General features: G+C 48.4%; 2 protein-coding genes across 9 annotated transcripts; one reads left to right on the top strand and one right to left on the bottom strand.

Moving 5' to 3' along the window:
• Positions 1-1008: 1008 nt before the first annotated feature.
• ZNF142 (zinc finger protein 142) lies at positions 1009-16498 on the bottom strand. 7 transcript variants are annotated; one of them, XM_083487751.1, is made up of 10 exons: positions 16364-16498; positions 15592-15679; positions 13589-13899; positions 10753-11466; positions 9963-10211; positions 8613-9425; positions 6879-7056; positions 3524-6755; positions 2654-2759; positions 1009-1718 (listed from the first exon to the last, which is right to left on the bottom strand). In XM_083487751.1, the coding sequence occupies exons 3-10, from the start codon at positions 13848-13850 to the stop codon at positions 1231-1233; spliced, it is 6042 nt and encodes a 2013-aa protein (XP_083343877.1). In that variant the 5' UTR covers positions 13851-13899; positions 15592-15679; positions 16364-16498; the 3' UTR covers positions 1009-1230. The 7 variants fall into 7 exon arrangements, with proteins under 7 accessions (XP_083343877.1, XP_083343876.1, XP_083343878.1 ...); XM_083487750.1 differs by having other exon boundaries at positions 15596-15679; XM_083487752.1 differs by lacking the exon at positions 16364-16498 and adding an exon at positions 16052-16253 and having other exon boundaries at positions 15596-15679.
• Positions 16463-25780, top strand: BCS1L (BCS1 homolog, ubiquinol-cytochrome c reductase complex chaperone). Of its 2 annotated transcripts, none has more exons than XM_083490806.1 (8): positions 16463-16570; positions 19022-19398; positions 19545-19684; positions 20302-20496; positions 21599-21662; positions 21869-22038; positions 23258-23375; positions 25311-25780. In XM_083490806.1, the coding sequence occupies exons 2-8, from the start codon at positions 19079-19081 to the stop codon at positions 25561-25563; spliced, it is 1260 nt and encodes a 419-aa protein (XP_083346932.1). In that variant the 5' UTR covers positions 16463-16570; positions 19022-19078; the 3' UTR covers positions 25564-25780. The 2 variants fall into 2 exon arrangements, with proteins under 2 accessions (XP_083346932.1, XP_083346931.1); XM_083490805.1 differs by lacking the exon at positions 16463-16570 and adding an exon at positions 16761-16849.
• Positions 25781-26251: the final 471 nt, after the last annotated feature.

The raw sequence follows: 26251 nt of genomic DNA, 5'->3' as shown, positions 1-26251 counted from the left end.
TTATGGGGAAATAAAGGATGGGCGAGTGATCTGTGCATATCACAGTGTACACTAGAGTTAGTAAACACACATGAAATTTAAAAAGTGGACAAGTATGCCATGACCTTATTGCTCAAAATTTTTACAACTCTCAGTGTTCTGCAGCCTCAGCACCTAACTTGCCTTTCAGCAAAAGTGAACACACACGTCATGAGCAATCTTCATAGAAAACACTGCAGGGGTGGAAAGTACGTGAACCTGAAAGGCAAGGCTTAGTTTAGTAAAGCTGCCCAGAAAGTCTTGCGGCACAGTACCACGATGTCAAAAATCAATTAAGTGCAGCTATAAACTCACTTTGTCATAAGGGTTTCCAAGACAGCAACCTGCTAAGTGCTCCTGGCCTGTCATAAAGAGGCTTTATCAAATGCTCTCATCATTTGCAAGCTGGAACAAACTGATTACTTCCAAGTAAGATTGACATGTGTCCCTGCACTCCCTAGAAGGAAGGAAGAAAATGCCAAGCTTTTCCCACTACAGCCACTGGCAAGAAGTATATACAAGACCTTCCATGCTAATTTTGAAATTCCTGCAAGCAGAAAGCAGCTCTTGCAAATTAGCACTGTCTGATTAAAATGAACATCATTCCACAGTAACACAAATGTCTGGGGTAAAAAATGGTAAAGGTAAAGGACTCCTGGATGGTTAAGTCCAGGTGGATATGAAACGAGTAACTTCATTTTTAAATGCATCAGGCAGAAGGCTGGTAGCACAAAAATGTACTTTGTGCATCACAAAACTCTGTCCTGAGGTCCTTGGATGCAACTTTCAGCATGGAAGACCATTTCCCAATACTGCAGACTTATTAGAAAGCATGGGACCTTATGAGTAACTATTCTCATACCAAGACCCTTCTTCAGAAGCCAGGCTCAATCCTCCCTCCCAACTTCTATAAAGTATTGTTTCTCCCAGCACTCACCCTTCACCATGACTGCCCTATTGGGCAAAGCAAAGAATTCAACACCATCAAAATTGCAAAGAAAGCTGGAGATCCCTTTTATACAGTCACATATTTTACATCCCATGTACAGATATGACTATAAAACATACACAATGGCGTACGCCTGACCTAGAGAGGCCTGGACGGGCACATCGGGTGCTTCCAGGCTGAGGGCTTCCACCCACTTCCAGTTCATGGAAACCACAGCAAAGTGTCGTCTCAATGTGCAAAGTCAATTTTTCCCCAGGTTTGACTTAGCCATGTGGTGACACCTGGGCCTCGATCACCTCTGGGTGCTTGGAGGGGGGAATCTCCAGCTGAGCATCATGCAGGTGGACAGGAAGTGTACTAGGGTCCTTGCCCACCCCTTTGCTGAGATCTCCCTCCGTCCCGCCCTGCTCAGGGTGGTGCCTCTGCAGATGCTTGATCACTTGGAACTTCTGCTTGGCTTTGTAGCTGCAGTAGCGGCAGAAGAAAGGGTGCTCGTTGGTGTGCGTGAGATAGTGATGCCGCAAGCCGGCTGCCCACCGGAAACCCCGGTAGCAGACGTTGCAGACGTACGGCTTTTCCTCGCTGTGCTTCTTCAGGTGTGTCTTGAGGAGGAAGCGAGTCTTAAAGGCCTTCCCGCACTGCTCGCAGATGAAAGAGCGGGCCTCGCGGTGGCGCGTCTCCTTGTGGATGCGCAGGGCATCGGCACGGTTGGTGCAGTACTCGCACTCGTCACACTGATATGGCTTAATCCCTGTGTAGAAAGCACAGAGCAACACACTGGAAGCAGGTGGGAGATGCCAGACCATCAAAACCAAGCCACAGCCCATGTGTCTTCCACCTCAACAGTGCTCAACATTGCCGCTCATCCATGTTCTGCAGGATGGTGAATGCCCTGGCGAAAGGAGTGTCCCCAAATCTCCACCCTTTACTGCAGCCTCATATGTTGGCCTTGGAACTATGGCTACAAAAATACCCCAAATTCTAATGAAAACTCCTTCAGCAGCCCAAATGCTACCAGGCAGAAATGCTCTCAAATGGAAATAAGCGGTTGTATCAGACTCAGAGCAGACCTATTAAATCAATGGACATGGCTAACTTAAGCCTGTTGATTTCAATGGGTATACTCTAAGCACGGCCCAAGTTTCATCAGTGTGGCATTCAGTGCATTATTAACCAGTAGGATTGGAGATGGAACAATGAAAGCAAGAGTGCCATTCAGCCTGCAAGGGTCCAACAATCGCTCCCAGGGACAGGCATGAAACTGGTATGGGCTAAACCTGTTAGCATGTAAGAAATCCCTGCGGTGAGATACGTATACAGTCAGTTCTTTACTCTGATGTCCCCACCCAAAATAGATGCATTGGTGGACCAGCACCATCTCACAAGGAACAATAATCTGTGTAGTTCTTCACAGAACAGACTGCTGCCACATTTCTTCAAGAATCTACAGATCACCGTGCCTACTCTCTTAAGTCCAATTGTGATGAAAGAAATCTCTATCAAATCTGGACCATGCCAACTGTTTGCCTCTGCATACAGCTTTTGGAAGGCTACAAGAGGTTCTGTTCTTCACATCATGTGAACAAAACACATGGCCCTGCAAGGCTTTATCCCCCCAAGAGGAACATAGGCTGCCCTTTCTAGCTCCTGAGTGCCCAGACCTCCATATTCCAGTGAAGCACTTGCCTGTATGCTTTGTCATGTGGTACTTCAGTTGATTCACCCACTTGCACTTGTAGCCGCATTCCGGGCAAAGGTACTTCCTCTCCTCCTTGTGTATGCGCATGTGATACTGGGCAGAGAGGGAGACAAAGGGGGGGGGTCACACATGTGGGACACCAACCTCACAAGTGGTTTAATCCAGTTACTTGACTGGAACATTATGATGAACCCAGGAAACAAGGAAGACTAAACAGTGAAGCAAATGTATCAACAGGTACCCTGGGCTCCTTTGGGAGGAAGGGCAGGAGATAAATTGTATAAAGAAAAAAGTAATTCACTCAGTGGACCAGTGGTCCTAGCAGGCAACCTGGATGATAGTCCTCTTGCACGACGACAGAGAGGGAATACTACGGACAGTAAGGCACTGAAAAGTCACAGTAACAAAGGCCAGACTTAACCCACCGCATCTGAGGCACTCCTTAGCTTTGTTTTTTGTTTTTGTTTTTCATTTCCACCTTTCAAAATGCATGCAGGAGAAGGGCAAGACTGGCTGAAGCATAAGAGAGAGTTGTAAGATTTCGAGAGAGGAGGAAGAGATCAGAATCACAGACTGGAAGCAGCCAGTCTAGCTGGGCTGAAAAAAAAACCCAGATAGCAACAGATGTTTCATATAGTCTGTCACTGAAAGGTCATCGTATTAGGCAATTACTGGATAGGTTTTGCCTCCACTGGTGGCAATTAAATCTTATAACAGGAAGTTAAAACCAGAACAAATGAAGCTAAAGTTAAGTCCCTCCAAAAGGGAAAACAGATAGGTACATATTGGGCAGGGAGTGGACAAATCAGGCAAGGCAATCATTATTAACCATCATCCCGAGCATGGATGGCTCTCACCTTGAGGCGTGAAGGATCAGCGCAGGCGTACTGGCACAGGTGGCACTTGTAAGGCTTCTCCCCGGTGTGGATGCGGATGTGCCACGTGATCTTCTGCTTGTTCTTGGTGGCGTACTCGCAGTCGGAGCACTTGTAGATGCGGGTGCCACCGTGGCCCTTCACGTGGTGGTCCAGGACCAGCTGGTGGCAGCAACTGAAGTCGCAGAAGGAGCACCTGAGCAGCCTCTCGCTGGCCGCGGGGGGCTCATGGGCCTCCAAGTAGTGGCTCACCAGCTGCTGCCGCTCCTTGGCCGCATAGCTGCAGATGTCGCAGCGGTGGCTGAAGTGCAGCTTCTTGTGCTCCTCCAGCTCCTCGCGGGTGGCCAGCGTGGCCTTGCAGGTGGCGCACTCCAGGTGCGGGTGCTGCTTCTGGACGTGGCACTTGAGGGTGGCCTCGCTGTGGCAGACGAAGGCGCAGCGAGGGCAGGCGTAGGAGACCTTCTCCTCGTGCTGGCGCAGGGCATGCTGCTTGAGGGCCGTCTCCGAGCTGAAGCGGGCTTGGCAGTGGGCGCAGGCAAAGTTCAGCTCCCCCTGGTGGCAGCTGTTGACGTGGCGGGTGATGTCGTTCTGGATGTAGCCGCTGTAGTCGCAGAGCGGGCAGAAGTGGGTGGGCTTCTTCTCGTGGACCCGCAGGCGGTGGATGCGCAGCTTGGAGTTGGTGCCAAAAGTCTGGCCGCAGGTGGGGCAGGCGATGCGGCCCACGCCCGTGTGCAAGGACTGGTGGGCATCCAGCCGGTAGCGCCGGGTGGTGCTGAACTCGCAGTAAGGGCACTTGTGGGGCTTCTCGCCCTCGTGCTTGATGCGCACGTGCTGGCGCAGGCAGCGCACCTGCTTGCAGGTGAAGTCACACTGGCGGCAGGCCAGCTGCGGCCGGCTGCTGTAGTACTTGCGGTGGAGTTTGCGGTGCAGTCGGAGCGCTGCCGCAGCCTTGGAGGTGAAGGGGCACAGCGTGCAGCGGAACTCGCCCAGCTTCAGGCAGCCCCGCTTCTTGTGGGTCTTCAGGGCACGCTCCTGGTGGCACGTGAAGGGGCAGGAGGGGCAGGAGAAGTGCCGCTTCTTGTGTGTGGCCACAGGGCGCGGAGAGCTTGCTCCCACTGGCTCATTGGCCTGACCCATCTCCTTGCAGATGATTTGTCCATTTGCTTGCTGATCTCCTCCCTCTGAGTCCGCCGTGCGCTTGGTCCTTTCCAGCAGCTGGGTGGGATGAGCTTCAACGTGCCCCTCCAACTGGTGGATCTTAACGGCCCTCTTGGAACGGAACGGCTTAGAGCACAATGGGCAGCAGAACTGCTCTGAGCCACGGCAGCCGTCCTCTACGTGGGAGCGAATGGTGGACACCCGCGAACAGGCAAAAGAGCAGGCTTTGCAGTGGAACTTGCTCTGCTCCACATAGTATTTCTCCAAGGGATTGCTAGCTGTGTCAGCGGTAACTCCTGGCAACTGTTCTTCTACCATGGTTTCAGGGACATCCTGAGATGGCTTCTCTTGCAAACTGATGGCCAAGGACTGTGTGTTGGGAAGGACAGTGGCTGTAGACTCGGCATTCACAGGCCTCGGTTCTGCATCCCAGGAAGCCTTTTGAAGCTTGCTCACCTCCTCGTCCGGGGCTCCTGTCCCATTCTTCTTAGCCTCCGCTATTTCCAGGCTCTTGCCATTGGGCTGTACTGCAGCAGGCTGGTCTAAGCAGGCTGCTTTCCCGCCAGTCTTCTTCACGAGGGCCGGACATTTCTTAAGGAGGTGGGTATTCAGGCCTCTCTGCTGCTTGAAAATGGCCCCACACTCCTGGCACACCAAGGGGCATTTCCTGCCCTGACAGCCAGCTTTGCAGTGCACCAGCATTGACTTCTCCTTCCTGGTGATGTAAGAGCATTTCTCGCACTTGAAGACGCGGCTCTCGGACTGAACCACCAACATCTGCACCCTGCCTTCCAGGACCAGGGTTTCCGCTTGCTCCTTGTCCTGCCGCCTTAGAGCTTTCAGCACAGATTCTGAATCGGAGCCTTCTTCAGAGGGAGGAAGCATATCTTCTGGGCCAAGGAGAGTCTCGTGGCCAGTAACAGGTCGAAGAGAATCTTGCTTTGACCCCTTTGGCCAAGCTTCCTGTATACTGGGTTCTTTGCACCCCAATCCCTGCTCAGGGCTGGGTGGTGCCTGCTGAAGTTCAGAGTCCCGCCCATCACCCTTACTGTCCCCCAGATCCTGTTGAGCATCTTTTTTGTTCTCTTCAACAGTCCTTGACCCAGCACCTTTCTCCAGCTCCATCTCTCTATCCTCATGGACCTCTGCCTCCTCCTCAAAGTCAGGGATGTCGTCGAGAGCAGATTCGCTGTCCTCCAGGAGGAGGGAGTCCTTGGAACCTAATGCTTCATAGGCCGATTCCACCTCCTTACAATTCTGGGCCGCCCCACTGTCTGGCATTGCTGCGGGCATCTCCTCAACCAGCTGCTCTGGGTCAGAGCTGCACAGGGTCTCCAGATGCAGTGTGCAAGTCGGAAGGGGCTTCCCAATACTGCCCAATTCCTCTGAGCCCTTCGGAAAGGCTTTGGTTGAGAGTTCCTCTGAAGGGGCTGCATCTGTCTTACTATGGTCTTGCTCTCCGACCACTTCCTCTCTCCCGGTCTCAGCATTGCCTTCACTCCCAAAGAGAGACATGATGAAAGTCTCCTGGGGGCCATCCTCCTCCTGGACCTCTGAAACAAGGGCCTTGGTTTTGTCATGCCTCCTGGGGAGGGAGGGACTGGGCTCAGCATGGAGGGTCATGGCCAGGTTGTAACTGAGCAGCACCTCCGTTGAGGTGACCTCCAGCTCCTTGCTGGCATAGTTCTCCTGCCAGCCCTTGTCACCGGGCACATAGCCGTGGACCTTGCGCTTGTGGAAGAAAAGGCTGGTATTGCTGAAGGTGCGGTAAGGGCACAGGGCGCAACGGAACTCCCTCTGCTTGGTGTGCTTGCAGTTCTCGTGGTTGAGCAGGGCTTGCTTGTATTTGGTCTGGTAGCTGCAGTACTGACACTGGAAGACGGGAGACTGGTAGTTCTGGGAGTGTTTCGCCTGCATGTGCTTCTGCAGCTCATACTTGCGCTTGCAAGCAAAGCCACACACCTCGCAGATCAAGGACTTGCCCTGGTGGCGCAGCTTGTGGCTGCTCAGCTGGTCGGCCCGGTGGCAGCGGTAGGAACACTGGTTACACTGATACCTGGTTGCACACAAAACAAGAGTGGGTCAAGGCCGTGGAAGGAGAAAGGCCTCAGCTCTGCATACAGATTACTTCCTGATACAGGAAACAAGCCAGGGGAATGGGAAGGGGGTCTCTCAGTACCTCAGATCTCCCGTGTGCTTCCGCATGTGAACGTTCAGGTAGTGCTTCCACTTTGTCACATAGCCACACTCGGTGCACATGTAGTTCTTGTCGTCAGAGTGGGTCAGCATATGCTTGGAAAGGTAGCTCACATCTCGGCAAGTGAAGTCACACAGCTGGCATTTGTGAGGCTTCTCTCCTAAAGTCACAGAGCAAACTGGAAGCTGTGGATTGACAGTCCTGCCCGCAGTGCCCCTTGAGGGCAGCAGATTTTCAATTTAAAACGAGGCCCTACTTTGCCCCGCCCCACAAAAAAACCCCCGCAAAATAAACAGTAGCACTTCCTTCCCACAGCATACAGTGGTACCTTGGGTTAAGTACTTAATTCGTTCCAGAGGTCCATTCTTAACCTGAAACTGTTCTTAACCTGAAGCACCACTTTAGCTAATGGGGCCTCCCACTGCCGCCGTGCTGCCGGAGCACAATTTCTGTTCTCATCCTGAAGCAAAGTTCTTAACCCGAGGTAGCATTTCTGGGTTAGTGGAGTCTGTAACCTGAAGCGTATGTAACCCGAGGTACCACTGTATTGCTATACTGTCACTGTGTATGGATGCCGCCTAAGTTTCAACCATGTGTGGCACTGACCTCAAGTTAGTGTTAACAAGCAACAAGCATGCCTTCCCACAGTGCAAGTGTAGAGGTGAGTGGCAATGATCCCATCAGCTAAACAGCAATCCCTGCTTCTTTCTCACTCCAAAGTGGGGAGAAAGGCTAGGGCTGCTTGGCCGCTGCATCACCATGGCGAGTGCCTTCGCCATGCAGGGCCACAAACTGGAAAGTCCTTCTCCACTTCCTGCCCTTTGCTTGCCAGACCTTCCTGCTCTGGAGGGGCTTGCTGGGAGGTTGGGGTGGGCAGGTAAATGCGGCAGTGCCCTAAGCACCTTCACCTAGCTGCATCCAAGACTGCTAGCTGGGAAAAAGAAAGGCTGGTGGGAAATTGCAACTAAAATGGGGAATGGGCTGCCAAAAATTGCAAACCCCAACAAAAGCCTAGTCAGGGAATCTAACTTTATACTGAAGACTGTTGAACTCTACAACCAGAACTGAAATTCTGTTGGCAAACTAAAGTTCGGAAATCTGGCAAATCTGCCTAAATTTTACTAAAGAATCTCAGTCCCTTTCCAGTACAGAATCTAGGTCTTTCAACAAGAGGTGTGGGGGCAGAACCTGCATGAAGGGGACCCCAGAAGGCCAGGATTTTGTACAAGAAAAACAAGTCTAACCTGTGGGAGCTCAATCTATATCTAAATTTTAAGTCTCCCTTCATCACAATGATCAAAGTAGAGGTCTGGAAGGAGCTTCCTTTCAAGTTTAGAAGGTATGAATTTCATTATTTCACATCTTTCCTCTAAGGAGCACGAGGTGGCACCTGTAGTTCCCACCTCAGCTCCCACCTCCCCCGACAAAAACCCTGTGAGGCAAGTTAAGTCTGAGAATATGTGACTGACCCAAGAAAAAACCCATTGAAAGCTTCTGTGAATCAGGGATATTAACCTAGGTCTCCCTAGTCCTGCAGTATACAAATAAGGCAACCGACCCCATAGTGGAAAAGGGTAAAAGTAGGAGAAGGAAAATTAGGACTACAGACCTGCCGTTCAGAGCACTATGAGACAGCAGGAGACAAAGGGGACAAGCAAACAAGCAGACACGTTCCAGAGCTTCCCTAGGAGTCCCCATGCAGGGAAGCAAACTTGCCTGTGTGGAGCAGCATGTGGCGGATGAGGACCCTCTTGTGCGCCGTGGCAAAGTTGCACTCAGTGCACTTGTGGATCTTCTCACTGGCATGCATCTTGCCCACGTGGTCGTGGAATTCCACAGAGTTGAATGTGGCAAAGGGGCAGAAGCTGCACTGGAGCTGCTCGCTCCCCGGGTGGCCTTGCTTCTTATGCTTGCGGAAGACGTGCTTGTTGGAGCAGATGAAGTCGCACTGCTGGCAGTGGAAGGCGTAGTGCGTCTTGCGATGCGCTTCCATGACCTCTGCGGTGGGGAAGAGAAGGGAGCAGGCATAGTACTTGCACTCTACTGCTTTGATGTAGTGTGCCTCCCTGACGTGCCGCAGGAAGTCCTTGCGGTCCTCGGTGCTGTAGCTGCAGTCGGCCTGAAAGCAGCTCAGCTGCTTGGGCTCTGCCTTGTGGGTCTTCAGGTGCTCCTTGAGGGCATGGCTAAGCTTGAACGTCTCCTTGCACACAGGACAGGAGTAGACGTCCGAGTAGAAGTTGGAGATGTCCTCGTGCATGCTGGCCATGTGCCTGTTGAGGGCATTCTTCTCTACAGAGCTGTAGTGGCAGAGCGGGCAGCGGTGGGCCTTCTCCCCATTCTCACGCATCATGTGGATCTTCAGCTTGCTCTTGCTGGTGAAGAACTTCTGGCAGTTTGGGCACTGCAGCCTGGGGTCAGGGAAGTGGAGGTGAAGGTGTTCCACCAGGTGAGTCCGCTTCTTGAAGCAACGCTTGCACTCGGGACACATGTGGGTCTTGAACAGGTATTTGGAGTCCTCAACCGCACCTTCTGCAATGAGAGGAGCATGCCTTAAGTGCAGAGGAATGAATAAAAGGGCCTTTGGTCATGCTCCAGAAGTCTATTTTGCCTGCCTAGCAATAACAGTTGCTCCTGCAATCTCTTCCCGTGTTCTCTCTACCCTACAATAAAAATTTATTGCAATGGCCTATAACAGTAGAGGTGGTTTTTTACAGATATAAAATTTATCTAAAAACCCCACCCTATGCTTAAGAGCTTCTGGTAGCTCAGGATATTTAGGGATAATTGGGAATCAGTTAGCACCCACTGGAGAATAGCCATTGCATTCAATGCTCCACCCCACTCCAAAGAAAAGAAAGCATCACGAATAGATTTCCAAGCAGAAGTGGGAACTAATGTGTGAAGTAGTTTGCCTCTGAACTCAGGAAAGAAAACAACCAGTTCAGGCAGGGAGACCCTCTTCAAATATAGGGCATGCTGTAATATGCCTGTGCATTTGCTGTTTGGAAAAGCTTTTCTAAGAAATGCCAGAAACTGTACTGCTCGCAAATGAATGCAAGTCTCTACCTTTGATCAGCTGAGCCTTTGTTCTTTTAGAAGATGCTTTCTTCTCAAAGCTCTCCTTCTCCACCACCACCACCACCTCCTCCTCCTCCTCCTGAAATTCATCCCCTGTGTCTTCCTTGGGTCCTGAGTCCTCAGGAGGCACATGACTGCTACCAACATGTGCCCCCAGGCCAGGCTCCATTTCAGTCACATCCCAACCACTCTGAACTTCCAAGCAATTCTCAGCCTTGCTCAGTGGTTCTTCCCTTCCTTGGAAAGAAAATGAAATATAAACCAGGGACTCCATTTTTTTATAGAGAAAAGGCTTGAGATGAGCAAATGATAACATGCAAATAAATGCATATTGAGAACCAGGCAAAGGGAAGTAGAACAGGGAAGTAGAACACATAAAAAGTGGAAATAAGACCTTCATAGTTTGACAGAGAGGAGGATTAAACATTGGGCGTTTTCAAAGGGAGAGCTGCTCTCGACTACTGCACTCCCCCCAACTTTCCCACCGTTTCAAATCCCTTTCCCTGCCATGGTTCACTATTCAGAATCTACCAGCATCTCTTCATGCTATAATTTTCCACATCCACAAATAATATCATTCCACAAAGCTGGCTGACTAATGGAGCTTCACCCCTTTACCTCTGCCTATGGCGTTGTCTCTAAGTGAAGTGGAAGCTGTCATAAAAGTGAGTTAAGAGACCCCTAGGATCCAGTGGGGGTTTTAAGAAGTAGGTGTCTGGCATCACTACAAAGCATCCCCCCTTCTGCCCACCCTAGTCTCTTCCTCAGCCCCAAGTACCTGATGTTAGAAGCAGATGATGGGTGAGCCGCTTCCCCACTATGGCAGTGAAGCTGTGCTCAGTGCTCTCAGCGACTGCTCCCGTCTCCAGTGCTGCCTCTACATCCTGCTGTGTGGCCTCCTGCAGATGGCTGTGTCGGTGCTGCCCAAACTGCTTGGTGTTGCCGCTGATGAAGTCACAGCGCCTACAGTGAAACGGGAAGTGGCTTCTGCGGTGAAGGTCCATGTCCTCTCGGCTTCGGAACAAGAGCGAGCAGCCACGGTAGGTGCAGGTGACTGGGCACACCTGGTGGACGTGCCGCAGGTGCCCCCGGAGTTGCTTGCGATCCTCCGAGCTGAAATGACAGCCTTCCTCAAAGCAGACTTGGGGACCCGTAGGTTTTTGGTGGTCCCTGAAATGCTCCTTCAGCTCAGTGAGCAAGGCAAACTCCACCTGGCAAACAGGGCACAAGAGGGGATCGGTACAGAATTCAGGGTCCTGCCTGCTTCTATCCAGCAAGCCCTGCGCTTGCGCCTCATGGACTGTCGACTGCTCTCCAGAGACAGCCAGGCTCTGGCTTGTAAGGCCCAGTGGTAGCTCTTGGAGTTGAGGGATGCTTGCAAGTTGTCCTCTGGTAAGCTCAATGCACTGATGCTGGGAAAGCAGGCCGGGGTCAGAGAAGCTCTGCCCACACCGTTCGCAGAAATAGAGCTCCACAACTTTGACCAAGACCTCTGTGAGGAGATATTTAAAAAAACAGCTGAGAATAAGGTAGAAAAAAATCCACACACACCTACCTCATGCTTCAGTTCAAATCTCATCCAAGGCAAAAATTACTAAAAATTGTGTCAGCTTACAAGCAAGGATTCTCCAAAGCTCTGTCACAGCCATCAGCATATAGGTGGAGAGTCATCTATAAGAACTGTTATCAGAACACAGGATTCAATTCAAATGGGTTGGAGCGGGGGTGGGGGGAGGGACTCTCCATGCTTCAGGTGTTTAGAACCACACCCAAACATTTTCACAGGAAAAGATCACCAGTTTTGATTTGAAGGAGGGCAATGGTAGGACAAGTGCTTAATTTTCAAACGTGTCCCTGTCTCAGTGTGTACCACGTATATGAATCTTGCCTCTTAAATTCCTTTAAAAGATCACTGTAAAAGACATCTGAAGGATCTTTAAAAGACATCTGAAGGCAGCCCTGTTTAGGGAAGTGTCAGGGAACTGACATCGGAGCTAGAGGCGGAGGGAAGGCTCTCAAATGATGCTGGAGAAGGGCCCAGCAGGGAGAGAGGCAGCTCCGCAGATGGGGAAGCAAATCAGCGCAACACCAGGGATATAGAGGGGCTGATGGGGGAATCGGCGAGAGGGCTCCAGGACTCTTCACCGGACACCAGCGGGGAGAGCACGGGTCCTCCGCTACCCACGCCCACCCTGCGCAGAAGACTTCCGCACAGAGAGAGTAGGAGGAGACTGGGTGTCAAACAACTTTTATGTTGGAAAAGATTTAAGAAACGCCCACTGACGGATTCTGCTAGCGACTGAGGCAGCCACGAAGTGAAGGGCTGCCCAGACTGAAAGGTTTAGCAAGGCAACAAAGCCTGGAGAGGCGGCAACTTACGCACGAGCAACCCATACACATTACAGGAAGTTTTTAATATTTAATGCTGTACGGTTTTTAACACTTGATTGGGAGCCGCCCAGAGTGGCTGAGGAAACTCAGCCAGATGGGCGGGATATAAATAATAAATTATTATTATTATTATTATTATTATTATTATTATTATTATGCCAATCACCCCCTTGTAAGCTTCCAACTCCTCAACACCTAAGCCCCCTTCCCACATGCCACCACCTAAACGTCCCTGTAAGTGGTGTCTTCTCCTTAATTAAACGTCCCACCCTACTTTGCTGTAAATATGGTACCCTGCAATTCCTAAGCTCTTAACGTGCTCCAAGGCACCACACTGCACTCTCCCATCTCCTATACCCCTCATGCTCCTCAGCACTTGTGCTGTTAAAAGAGACAGGGGCAGAGGATGATGTTGAGGCACACAGTATCAGCCCCTTTGCCCTAATAAAGACATTAGCTTCTTAGTCCTAAAGATAGTTCAGTCATTTGTACTGAGTATGGCAGAGGCACTGCAGGCAAAACTGCAGACCTCAAAGAACATAGTAAGGCCTCTGGTCCTTATATTCCATGGCATTAGTCCAATACTTATCACCATGACATTGAAGGGTATCTCCCATAAGCAGCCTTATGAAGGTGCAGCAAACAGATCCACAGTAAGCTTCATGCCTACTGCAAGCTCAGCAATATCCCATCAGATACGATGAAAATAAATCCCTGCCTCCTCCTATTAGGCAAATACACCTCGCACCTTTTCGATCTCAGCTGCTCACAGTGCCTCAAGCAAATCCAGCCACAGTCAAAGCTTATCTTGGTGACTTGCTGGACAATTGATAGTAACAAGGACCCAGGAACCCCGATCAGAACACAATCTCCATTCCCTCCACTCCTAGAGCAGATAACACAATGTGGCAGATATCCCTTCTCCCAGATAACAGATGTACAAACCTTACCCTCGTTATTTCTTGCATTTATTCGCTGCTGACTACTTAAAATGTCTCAAAGCAACTTACAATTACAGAATACAGCATCAGGTGCAGAAAAGCCAGGCTACTCTTTCACAGGTCTCTTGGCCTTTTGTACCAGACCTAAGATCCTAAGGCTTCTTTCTGCTGCTCCTTTACAATACAAATGCTACATGACAGAAACCACTCACACTAAAAGATGACAGTGACAAAGTGGTTCATTCTTACATGGTTACGAAGACCTATCAGGGCACAACATACCTGTAGTGCTGCCAGGATTGCTGAGGGACATGCTGCTAGTCACGGCTTCTACAAATATTTCAACACCAGCAGTTTCTCTTCCTACCACAGAAGCCTCTGTTAAAAGCAAGCTTTGTCCCACCACTAAGTTCTCACTGGAGATGCCATGGCTGTTCTCATTTCCTGCATCTGTTGAGCCGGGTAGCAAGAGCTCCTGGCATAGTGCGTTCATCTTGTCTCCTCCCACAGGTTCCGTTGTAACTGCTCCTGTGCTCATTGTCATTCACTCCTCAGTGTAGCCTTGCACCATGACATAAAGTGGGGTACAGCTCCTGTTAAAAACATAGCAAGAAAATGGTACCATTGCTGGCCTGAAGAGAAGCAACCAAGGATTAAGTTTTTCAAATAAATGAGCATGGGGTGGTTTTGTAATGCCCAATATTAACTGTTAGCTTTGTTAGTATTAGGCAGCTATTAGAGTTGGCAACTATGTCTGCTTAAGTAGGAAGCTCAACAGGACAGTATTTGGTTCAGGATGGGAAAATTCAGGATATTCACAGATTTACTTTCCTGGAGAAGAGAAGCACAGAGGAAAGATGAAAGTTTATGCAGCTATGTCAGTGGTTTTTACAATCAACTCTGGAATAGACTAAAACCCAACCGTATGGAGGGCTTAAGGCAAACTGCTGAAGAATTTAGAGCTGAAAACACTTTAATAGTCTTTATCGCTTGCTCTACCATTAGATAAGATAGCAATTTATTGGGTTATTTGCAGCCCACCCTCACAGCCTGAAGAGGTTTTGCCAGTCTACTTCCACGGGCCAGGACAGTCTACTGTCTTCTATTAGCTCAGTTTAAAGCATCTCCATTACTGCAAAACATTTTACATCCCAGAACCAATATGCAGAATGTTCTGCTTTAGCAACACAGCAGAGCGCAACACTACAATCCTGCAGACTTCTTCCTGTACAAGATTATATATATATAAATCCAAGCTGTTCTTTTTCACTCTAGCTGGTAAAGGTATGTTAATTCTTCCTGTGTAGGGCCCAGTACTTTAATCAATAGGAACACTCGCTCCAGAATTTTTTCTTCAAAACTTGGAGTCTAAACACCTTTGTAATAGTTTCACATAGAGCTGAACTCCACTGCATTTATTCCAGATAAACCTGGCTCAGAGATGGGCAGTTGTAACTGGATGAAAAGCTAATTTCCAGGATTAGACTCACACTGGGACATACATTTTGGGGGTTTGAATTTGCTTCCTGTAAGAACAGCACACAGAACTGCCTACTGGCACACAGTAAAACTCACAAATATGTTACCTAATCATTTTGGCATGCATCTGTAGATAATCACGCCCAAGACTGTTTAGAGGAAAGATTCCAGACCAAATTAACATAAGTAACAGTGTGCTAGATATGCAAGTGCCATGTATGCTTGATGATATAGTTATTTCTACGATTAGCAAAACTTCCAGAAAAAATGAAGTGCACTGCCCATTTAGAATTAAAAGTTCTGTCAGCTTCTGCCAAACTTTCGCCCACTATTGTTCCCCTGTAAATGGTATTTAGAAACATGATATCCCTGAACCTAGAGGCAAAATACAGCCATCACACCTAGAAGCCACTAATAGCCTTATTGTCTGTGAATTTGTCAAGCTCCCTTCTTAAAGTAACACGAGCTACTGGCTACCACTACATATTGTGGCGGTGAGTTCCATACCTTAATTACACACTGTATAAAGAAGTCCTTCCTTCTGTATATACTGAATCTCCTATTCTTCAGCTCCATTAGATGACCCCAGGTTCCAGTATTAGGAGGGAAGGGGAAAAGCATGGTTCTGTTTGCCTTCTCTACACCATGCATTGTTTTATACACATCTTACCATATCCCCTCTCCTGCATGTTTTTGGATAGCAGTTGGCAAGTGATCCCAACTAGCTGGGGTAAAGCAGCCCTGCAGGAATCTAGCCACCTGACTGGGTGGTGAAGTGGGCTTTAAGACAATGAGGCTGAACTTACACACCCGGTTTCCTCTCCTTCTCCTGGTGGGCTTCTTCTGCAGCCGTTCAGGCTCCCAGTGCCAGGCTTGGGCCATCTTTACTGCTCTCTGAAGTGCAAGGGAAGAGAAAGAGAGAAAAATCACGGATATTTTAAGGGAAAGGATGAACGAGGATTCCTGAGGCAGAATGGCCAGTAACCAACTCCAGGGCTCAGCTTAGCCCTGTGGGGGCCCCTTCCTTTTCAGGCCATGACCTGCCCGCCCCAACCCCATCACAAAGCACACATACAACAGCATTAGGGGGCCAGTGAGTCTCTGGGAGCACCTTTTGCCTTCCTTGCACCCCGTGAGACATAGTTGCCAACGTTTCCCTTTTTTTAAGGGAAGTTCCCTTATTCCGAATAGGATTCCTTGCAAGAAAAGGGAAAAGTTGACAGCTATGCCGTGAGAGTCTTGGAGGGCCCACCCAAGTCAACTCACCACTGGGCACCTCCTTCCCTTTCCCTCTTTGGCTTGCTTGCCCACCGCCTTCCTAGGCCAACGAGGAGCCCCACAGCCCCTCCCCAATTAAAACAAAACAAAAGCTCTTCCTTTCACTCCCCCCCCCCACCGAAGGAAGAGCGAGACTCGTCCCCCCTCCCCCCTTTGTGCCGCCCAGAGCCCGCTCCCACCCCGCAACTCTATGGTAACTGCTGACTGACGTTCCAGGACTAGAGGCGGCACCATAAAGGGAAGCTTTCCAGAGCGACTTCCAGGGATTGCCGTAACCGCTTTAAAGGGGTTAATCTTCACCTCGCAAGTCCAGAACCCAGGCAGGCAGGCAAATGGTTGGGATGGCGCGACCGGGAAGGAAAAAATATAGACACGTAACGCTCCCTCAGGGACCATAGAGTGCCGGAAAACGCGTCCGCTCTGCTGTCACATATAAGCACAGGAAATGCTGACTTCGGTTCAACTCACGCCTTTTGAAGCTGGAGGTTATCGTAGAGATAGAAAAAGGTAAGAGTTGCACACTACCCTTATCGTTACTTCTGATTTAGGAGCGAATTCTCGTTCCTACTGCAAGATATACAGAGGATTCACCCCGAAGATGTCAAAACGACTGTCATTATACATTTGTAGATAATCATCATCAAAAGATATTTATTCCAATATACATTTAAAACTTTATACATTTTCATATCTCTATATCTAAGGGGACAATAGAGTAGAGAAAAGAATTGTTTCCGGTCAAAAGAACCATAGAGAAAAGCAAGGAAAGAGAGGCGCTATCCGGAGGTGAGGTCTATTGGGGAGGCGAACTTTAATGCGTGGAGAGCGTGTTCCATAGTCCGTGTCTGCGGGTGTTGTTCCTTTATGCCGGGCGTGTGGAAGGGGGCACGAAGGAGAGGACCCTCTTGATGCTATGGGGGCGATTAAGTGCTGCAAGAGAAAAGGGTGGCGGGTTCAGACGATTCTCCTTTCGAGACAGGAAATTGAGCCTGAGATCCTGCATCATTTCAGCCGGGAGTCAGTTCCATTGGACTCAATGGGACTTAACCCCATAGAGAGGTTTCCTCCTCAGCATCGCACCCCTTTTAAAAGTGTGGAGAAAAGTATTATAAATCTTCCTATCTCTAGTAGTGGTAGGCAAATGTTTCCAGACCAGCAACCAACATTTGGGCTGTGGCTGACTTTCCAAAAAGACACACACACAAGTAATGAAATTGTTCAGAGAGCATCTTTTCAGTTTCTACTTTCCACAAATGCTATTGGAAATAAACATCAAGCTCCACAGAGCAGACAAAATGCTAACTCACAAACAGAAGAAATTCAAAGTGATTATGAGCTGCAAAACATGGTTGATCTACTATTTGGTGCCCATGTATTTGGCACAGTAACTAGTTGCTGAGCTATGTTTCTCAAATACCGATAGCTAGCTTTCTGGGTCACACAACAAGCTACTTTTGAGTGACCTTTCAAAATTTGATTGTGGTAGCATGGGGAGGGGGTCTGCCCAAGAAATCAAAAACTTCATTGGGCATGCCTAAGCATTTGAGCTAGAAAAGGGCAGTCCAAATAGAGCAACTTCCCTATGATAAAGAACTACAATGGTGGGGGTGGGGGGGAACGTTAGTTCAGGAAAAAAACAGGTAAAGGGGACCATGTTATATAAAATTATGCATGATGTGGAGAAAGCAGATAGAATTCCTGGTTAAGAAGACTTCTTCCCCATTCAGTTCAATTCAAAGTATAAAGTGTTTATTGTGTTTAAGATAAATATAAACACCCTAGCTACATAAACTTTTAAGAGATGCTGGTACATCATGAACTATTCTACTACACAGTCAAATCTCAGTTCCCAAACACTTCCGTTATCATACGTTTCACCTTCCAAATGCTGAAAACCTGAAAGTAAATGCTCTGGTTTTTGAACATTTTTCGGAACCCAAGTGCAAGAAGCTCTTGCAACCAATCAGAAGCCACACCTCGGTTATCGAACATTTCGGAAGTTGAACGGTCTTCCAGAATGGATTATGTTCGACAACCAAGGTTTGACTAATTAGAAGTAAAACTTTACCACGCTAGCTCTGTCTCCGCCACTTCCCACAATGTGGAATGAAAACATACACCATCATGTAACATAAAACAATCCCATGACTGCAAGCACAGAGCAAGAATCCTAACAAGCTCAGCATGCTATACGGAACCACACAGCATGTAACCTTCAGCTTCTCTGCTGGTACCTTGCACTGAGCAAAGCCTCTTCTCGGTGAATACCTCATACTCCCGCCAATGCTGCTGCAGCCTTGGCTTTATACCCATCTTTGCACATACACACATTAGAGAAAGAGAAGATGAACGAGTGACGCTCTAGGCATTTAGCCTTCAACTATTTTAAGCCACCCAGTGAAGCCGGTGTGCTAACTTAACAGAATGGGAAATGGGCTGCTGAAGACACGGCCCAAGCACGGAGTGCAATTTCACCAATTTTTCCAGATTACACCAACAAAAGCAAGCTAGGGAATATCCAGTTTTCTTTACACAAGCCAAAATGGCAGCAGCCTTGCTTTGCAATCTTTCAAACTACTATAGAGAAGGAAGCTGAATTTGTGAGTATGTATGCATAATTACTTGTATTCTGGTTTTCCAGTGGAGAGGGATCTGCCAGGGTATTTATTTTGCTAAAATAAGGTAGCATGAAAGAGGCTAAAGCAGGTGTGGTGAGACTTTGGCTCTCCAGATGTTGCTGAACTCCAACTCCCATCAGCCCCAGCAAGCATAGCCAATGGCCAGGGAAGGTGTTGTAGTTCAGCAACATCTGGAGGGTCAAAGTTCCCCACACCTGGGTTAAAGAGAATTTGTCAATAAAGCTTGTCTTCTGGTAACCAATATACTTGCCACCCATAACTTCATAATTAATTTGTTGGTTTTTTTCTCTTCCTCTCCATGTGTTGTTATGGTGTTTAGAAGAAATGCTGCTGGGAATGGCTCTTTAGCACTGGAGTTATTTCCCCACCCACAACAATGCCCTTTTCTGACTTTGTCTCGGCCCTGAAGGACAATCCATACTTCGGAGCAGGCTTTGGCCTGGTGGGTGTAGGTACAGCCTTGGCCCTGGCCCGTAAAGGGGCACAGCTTGGCTTGGTGGCTTTCAGGCGGCATTGTATGATCACCCTAGAGGTGCCAAGCAAGGACAAGAGTTACCACTGGCTGCTGAGCTGGATCTCTCACCATGCAAAGCACACCCAGCACCTGAGCGTGGAGACCTCATACCTGCAGCATGAGAGTGGCCGTATCAGTACCAAGTTTGACTTTATCCCCAGCCCTGGGAACCATTTCATTTGGTAAGTGAGGCCATGGAATGTCTTTGGGATGGACAGATGTATTGCAGGGCTAATAAGGAAGTGGTGTCATGAATATTGCATGCTTGCTCGTCCAGTTGTCTCCCCACCACCAGTTCCTGTTCACATGTTCCCTGCTCCGCCTCCAGGTATAAAAGGAAGTGGATCCGCATTGAACGGAACCGAGAGAAACAAATGGTTGACCTGCATACGGGCACCCCCTGGGAATCTGTCACCTTCACAGCAATCGGTAGCAACCGAGAGGTTTTCTTCAACATCCTGCAGGAAGGTACAATAGCTCTCCTTGGTTGTAGGCTGGCAAGGGTGGGTAATACATTTAATGATGATGTTGGCGCTAGGGATGAATAGATCAGTCTATTTCTGGACCCAGGTTTGTTTTACATGTGTTCTTTAGTAAGTCCATTCCATCCTGTTTCTGCATTAATCTACAATTAAAAAAAAATATATATGCAAAAAATCATGTTTAAATACATACCTAAATATATTTTTATGAAGTAGCTACAATTGTAGCTCATTCTATGCACTTCTAAATGTATTTTATTCCAAATTATGCATTTTTCATGCCGTTGGGCATTTTTTGAACTGAAAACTGTATTTCAAAATTTAGAGAAGGCCAAAGTCTGATGGCTAGTTATGTTCTGTTCTGCACCTGATTCCAGGAGGTACAAATTATATCACTCTGCATCAGAATTCACAGAACTCCAGTTCCTTAAGTACCCCTACTTAGAGCTGGGGCTACCCTCCAAACTGACACATTCTCTTTGGTGATGCTTCCTTGCTTCTTTGTTATATTTAGCAGACAGGCGATTTCCCTCTTCCTCCTTCCCATCTGTATCCAGATGTGCAGTTAGCTCCCTTTCCTCAGCTTTGTTCCTTTCTCTGCAGCCAAAGAATTGGCTCTGAGGCAGCAAGAAGGAAAGACGGTCATGTACACAGCCATGGGGGCTGAATGGCGGCCATTTGGTTTCCCACGACGTCGGCGTCCGCTCACCTCTGTAGTGCTTGAGAAAGGAGTGTCCGAGAGAATTGTGCGGGATGTGCAAGAGTTCACTGGTAACCCCAAGTGGTACATTGATCGAGGTGAGTTTACTTTTCAGGGAGCGACATTCAGATACCCTCACAACCTGAGCTTTTCCTTTATGAACTAAATTAAGGCAGGTGGGATGCCACTTGCAGAGCCAGCGTATCCCATTATTTAGCCCAGATTATCATTCTCAATGTCCTCTGCTATTGTGCCCAAAGGCATCTCTGCTGCCTTCTGCATCCCTGTCATTTCCAACCTGCCTGCGCCTTCTTCCTGCTTTGGACTCCCAACTGTGCTGATGTCTCTCTGTTCTTATGAGTGCAGCGGGACCTCTCTCATCTTATGAGTTGTCAGGGAATGGGAGGCAGAGAAGGGGGAGAGAATGGAAACGTATTGAGACAAACCTCCATTAATTAGTAGCTGTTCTTCCTCGGACGAGGAAGGTGACGACAGGCTGTCAGGAGGCAATGAATCTGAGAGGGGGGAGGCACTTCCGGGGCCAAGCCACACTCGTAAGAGAGGAAGGAGGGGGGTTGGGCTTAGGAGGTGGTTATGCTGGGGAAAACCGAAAGCAGCTTTAGTCGAGGCAACTGACTTGCCATGACCGGAACGGACTTTCAAAGCTGATTGTACATAGCACGAAAGAAGCAATAAATCTTGTAAATATGGCTGGATTCCCAGACTCTTATCTCCACTAGCACTCACAACTCATCTCTGACATGGGTGTAGTGGGAAGCCTCTTCTAACCTCATTGCTGTCTCTACAACAGCCCCTGCAAAGTCCCAGGCCTTGAGAATTAGGAACTATCCCTTACTTTCCTACGAGAGAGACTGTCCTGGCTCGTCTCTGCACAGCCAAGTACTGATAAACCAAATGTTTACTAAGTTTCTGGCATTTGCCACAATACTTTGTATCAACTGTTTGCCAAGTTGGTTAAAGTAGTGCTAAACCTTTAGGGTGGCAGGATATTGGGTACTCTGTCAGGGCCCTGTGCAATATATTTCTTTCTCAGCAACTGGAATTGGCCACTATGGGGTGAGCTCAAGGCATCATCGATCAGCTCATTCTTATTCTCGGGTGTGAGATAGTAGCTCAGATTTCAAAAGAAGTTGGAATAGGCTGCGTTTTCTGCCTTTTGACTAGCCTCTTTGTCTGTAGGAATCCCCTATCGGAGAGGATACCTGCTGTACGGGCCCCCAGGTTGTGGAAAGAGCAGTTTCATGTGAGTACCATGTCCTCAGCTTTCCTTCCAAAAAAACCCCTTTTCTCAAAGGATTTGCCCATGGATACAGTCTCTGAGGGTACCTCCCTGGGCACTTGTGTAGCTCCTGGTCAGGAATCACTCCCCTACAGCTTACCCTGCTTAGCTTTGCACAAGGCGTTGTCATAGTTTTCTTCAGCGGAAACATTGTCCTCTGTCTATCACAGCACAGCCCTTGCTGGAGAACTTGAGTACAGCATCTGTCTCCTGAGCCTGAGCGACCACAGCCTCTCTGATGATCGTCTTAACCACCTCCTGAGCGTAGCTCCTCAACAGAGCATCATCCTCCTGGAGGACGTGGATGCTGCTTTCGTCAGCCGGGATCTTGCTACCGAAAGTGAGTGACAGGCAGATGGCGCCTCCCCACTCTTTTGTTCCAGGCTGCCCTTTTCTGCTGCCTCTTACTGAGCTGGGACCAAGCGTTCATCACCCCTGTGTTGTAACTCTGTGGAGGCATCCTGATTAAGTGCTGCACTGCAGCAACTTTCCCAAGCTAATTGTTCATTCAGAGTGGGGGGAATGAGAGCTGAATAGTAGCTCCTTCCTCCAAGCTGCACTTTGCAATGGGATTCGGGTTGGTGACCTGGTACTGACAAAGAGGGGTCAATGACTCAGGACACCAATGTCTTTTGGAAAATGTCTACCAGACCCTTCATTTTTTGATCCTCTACTGGTGTCCACTCTGAGGGAGGTCTGGAGTGTGGTGACAAGGAAGAGGGTGTTCCAGTCAGGGCTCCCCACTTGTGGAATGCTCTTCACAGTGGGGTCCTCTTGGGGCTATCATTAAAATTCTTTTGGCACCAGGTAAAAACTTAACTCAGGTATTTGACAGATGGTGGTGATGATTTGCTGGATGGTATGCTTTGCTGCCAAGTTTCCCCCCCTGCTGCTTTACTGTGTCTGTTCTCTGGTTTTTGGTACAGTTTCTTTTTAAATGCAACGTATTGCTCTCTTTTCTTCTTATTGAGTGGTTTTTTTTTGTTCTTGTTTTTGCTTTATGTCTTTAAAACTTTGTGAGTTACTTCAATACTTTTTACGTAGCAAGCTACCAATAGATTGAATAAATATAATGATAAATAATTATCTGCAGGCTTTAATGTGACACCTATTCCAATTCAGTTATCCATATACAAAGAGAGACTTGAAACAAGACAGGCGCTTGGGGACAAGTTTACAGCTTTTGCACTGTGGAAGAGATTTGCCAGCAGAGATCCTAGAGGCACTTCTTTTTGCCAGCCTTCTTTGGACATAGGATCCTGACTGTTTATTGTCCTGCTTTCTGTCGACTTGCATTTTGCCACCAGGTGGCATGATTTTCTCCGACCCCTTCATGTATCTATTTGGACAGCAGTGTGTCAGGAACATTTCGCAAGCCACTGCACATCAGGCAGGGAACATAAAGCTGGTACTACTGTGACATAAGACCACAACGGTGGGATTGTTGCCCTTCCCCTGGAAGGCTATAAACCTAGACAGAAATTGGGCAGCCCTTGGTCACAACTGTACCTATAGTGTCTCCCTCTGAGCTGTCTCTGTGCCGCTGTGTTTCCTTCCAGACCCCAGCGCATACCAAGGCATGGGACGCCTGACTTTCAGTGGCCTTCTCAACGCGTTGGATGGTGTGGCTTCCTCCGAAGCAAGGATTGTATTCATGACCACCAATCATGTGGACAGGTCAGAAGCGTTGCACAGAAAATGGGGCAGATAGAGAGGTTGTTAGCTGCAGAAGATAACCTTTTGCTTGGGAAGGATCATTTAATGGCACCCAAGGAAGGTAGTGGCTGATAGGCTGGAGTCTACAGTGGTTTAGGATTCTACGTTCCTCCAGCAGCTAAATCAAAACTGTTGTAACAGAATTAGGAAGGGGAAAGGGGGAGGGGGAGGGGGAGGAAACAATGTAGCAACAACTGACAGTCCCATAGAGAAATTCCTTCATCACCTTCCCCTCACAACATGAAGTCCCACACTGGTGACGCATTGAAACCACCAGCCGGCATGTGGTGAGGACACTAACACCATGATAACCTCGCCCAACCCATTCCACTCAACCCTCTCACATTCGGTGCCAAAGCATGCCACGAGGAGAAGCTAGGTATCCCCTGAGACAGGTTTTTGAATCCCTCGGTAGCCCAAACACAGACAGGAGCAGGACTGTTGTTTTGCCAGGGAAACAGCGACACACACACACACACACACACACACAAACGAAGGACCAGTATTCCAGCAAATCAGCCTACTTCACCGCTCAGTGGCTGGGAGGAAGCCTGCAAATGGAGTCCCTTTGGTGGTAGGCCAGTTCGATCCAAAGGGTTCACTTCCCTTGGTGGGACCAAGGATTCCTCAAGTAACACAGTGCCTAAGATGTCTCCATTGGTGTTTTTGAGGTGAAGACAAGCTAGGGGTGGAGGAGAGTTTTGTTTTGTCTGCATTTTCAAGCAAGCTAGCCAAATTTGTACCTCCCAAACGAATTCACAATTATCCTTCACCTCCTCCAAATTTTGCAATACAGTCCTTGGTTCCCAAAATGCATTAAGATTTATTTTTTTAGGAGGAAATGCATTTAGAGATGCATACCCTGTGATAAATACTATTTAAATATGCATTTATAATAAAATGCATTTTTAAATACGAATTTTTGTATGGATTTTTTAAATAAAAAAAATACAGATCTTAAAGTGGAAAAGCAACAGAGCAGACTTAACACCTGTAACACTTTGGACATGGACCCGAAATAAACTGATCCGTCCATCCCTAGCTCACACAAGGCAACTCCATGAGCTTCCTTGTAACTCAGTCAAGAAGGAGATTGCAGTGAGTAACAGAGGAGGGCAGTTTGTGTCCCACCCCTTGGAAGTGCTGTCTTTATGAGGCAAAGTCTGCCTTTCTGGGGACCAGCTGGTAACTATTTTAAGTACAAAAAGGAGGAAGGCAGCAGGAATGAAGACACACTTCCTGTTCCAGAAGATGATACTATAGGAGAAGACGGAAGAGAATCTTATCTTGGGGCTCTTGTAGTCTCCAAGACCTGTGACACATCCTCTCCCACAAGCACAGGACTCTGCCAGCCATGTAAGCCTGGTGCTGAAGGAGTCATGTGCGGGGTAGAAGAGCAAATGCTCAGCAGACAGGGTCAGCCAGTTAAAACTGGCTGGGTAAGGCTTTGGGTAACACTGGGGTCATGCTTTCTAGGGAGTGGTCTGGGGTATATATACATATGGACTTCTGGCTCCTTTGGTCATGCTGGTTTGCAGCATTTAATACAGAAACTGAAGATCTGGTTCTGTCCTTGTTTACTGTTCCTGGTTCCATGCAGGCTCCTCTGAGATTGTAGGAGGGGATGGGTAACTTGGCAGGTATGGAGAAAGAGGAGCATGATGGGTGAGTGCAGCAAGACGTGGGTGTAGTTAAATTACAAGGCACTGTTACTTTATATTCTTTTAGAGAGTAGCTCAAAAAAATAAAGGGGAAAGCAGATTCCCCTAGCCCTGTATCTTCTTGGGGTTAGAGAGAGAACAAGGAGATGATACCCCAAGTGAGAGGAGCATAGAGACCATATTTCCCACCTGAGCATTTGCTGAGCCTCATTTGTCTTCTTCTCTTTCCCTGCAGGCTCGATCCAGCCCTAGTTCGCCCTGGCCGGGTGGACCTGAAGCAGTACGTGGGGTACTGCTCAGAGTGGCAGCTCGGGCGCATGTTCCAGAGGTTCTACCCAGACCAGCCAGCAGCTGCGGCCGAGGAGTTTGCCAAACAGGCCGTGTCCGCCTCTGATCAGATCAGTGCCGCGCAAGTCCAAGGCCACTTCATGCTATACAAGGCGGATCCGGACGCAGCCCTTAAGAACGTGCAAGCTCTTATATCCTGACGTTGAACAAACCCCGAGACCGCTTTGCATATGGCTTCCCCAGGAAAAGGGTTGTTTGCATGCATGGATTTGTTTAGGCGGGATGAGATAATCATGAGGATGATGCCATCCACATGTCCACCTCAGTGAGGCCACCTTTTTGTAAAGAAAATAAAGAGCAACCCAACATTAACTCCTACAATGCAACTCTTGAAAATGAATAAATGTGAAGCTCAGGTGTTGTGGAACTTATGTCCTCCAGATGGCAAATGTTAACACCTGAGGAGAGGCCCAAAAGGTGTCATAACTAGGCGGAGGGGACAGACACACACAAGCACAACACACGCAAGGTGATTTCAGGGTGTATGTCTGCTGTTTATGAACTCCTAGTTACTCAGTGGCATGATCTATAGCAGATTCCACACCAAAGCCCTAATCCTGTTACTGCCAGAATCATTTGGTGCGAGGGAAAGGCAGTGGAGGTTCAATGGTGAGAGCAGCCAACCCTGTGACATGTTCTCTTCACACACGTAGACACTTGAGTCCACTGTGAAGAAAAGGGCTTGTTTAATTATACCCTTTAAAGATAGAATCTGTCTGCTGGCCTTACAATCAAGACTTTTACCATTTAAAATATGTATTTGCCAATAGGTAAATGTTGTGCGTGCCTGGCCTTTTTTCTCTTTCAGGCTATGGCAAAGTCTCGTGA

This window comes from Podarcis liolepis, assembly GCF_965112155.1.
Source record: "Podarcis liolepis genome assembly, chromosome: 1".
Lineage (NCBI taxonomy): Eukaryota > Metazoa > Chordata > Lepidosauria > Squamata > Lacertidae > Podarcis > Podarcis liolepis.
This window is presented reverse-complemented; position numbering and strand designations above follow the sequence as displayed.

What these genes read in the sequence shown, in the direction of transcription:
- ZNF142 (XM_083487751.1), bottom strand. Translation starts at nt 13,850, where the DNA reads ATGACAATGAGCACAGGAGCAGTTACAACGGAACCTGTGGGAGGAGAC. An exon ending in CAATCCTGGCAGCACTACAG is followed by an intron (nt 11,467 to 13,588) that starts GTATGTTGTGCC and finishes ATCTCCTCACAG; the next exon opens with AGGTCTTGGTCAAAGTTGTG. An exon ending in TCATCTGCTTCTAACATCAG is followed by an intron (nt 10,212 to 10,752) that starts GTACTTGGGGCT and finishes TTTCTTTCCAAG; the next exon opens with GAAGGGAAGAACCACTGAGC.
- BCS1L (XM_083490806.1), top strand. Translation starts at nt 19,079, where the DNA reads ATGCCCTTTTCTGACTTTGTCTCGGCCCTGAAGGACAATCCATACTTC. An exon ending in CAAGTGGTACATTGATCGAG is followed by an intron (nt 20,497 to 21,598) that starts GTGAGTTTACTT and finishes CTTTGTCTGTAG; the next exon opens with GAATCCCCTATCGGAGAGGA. An exon ending in CCGGGATCTTGCTACCGAAA is followed by an intron (nt 22,039 to 23,257) that starts GTGAGTGACAGG and finishes GTTTCCTTCCAG; the next exon opens with ACCCCAGCGCATACCAAGGC.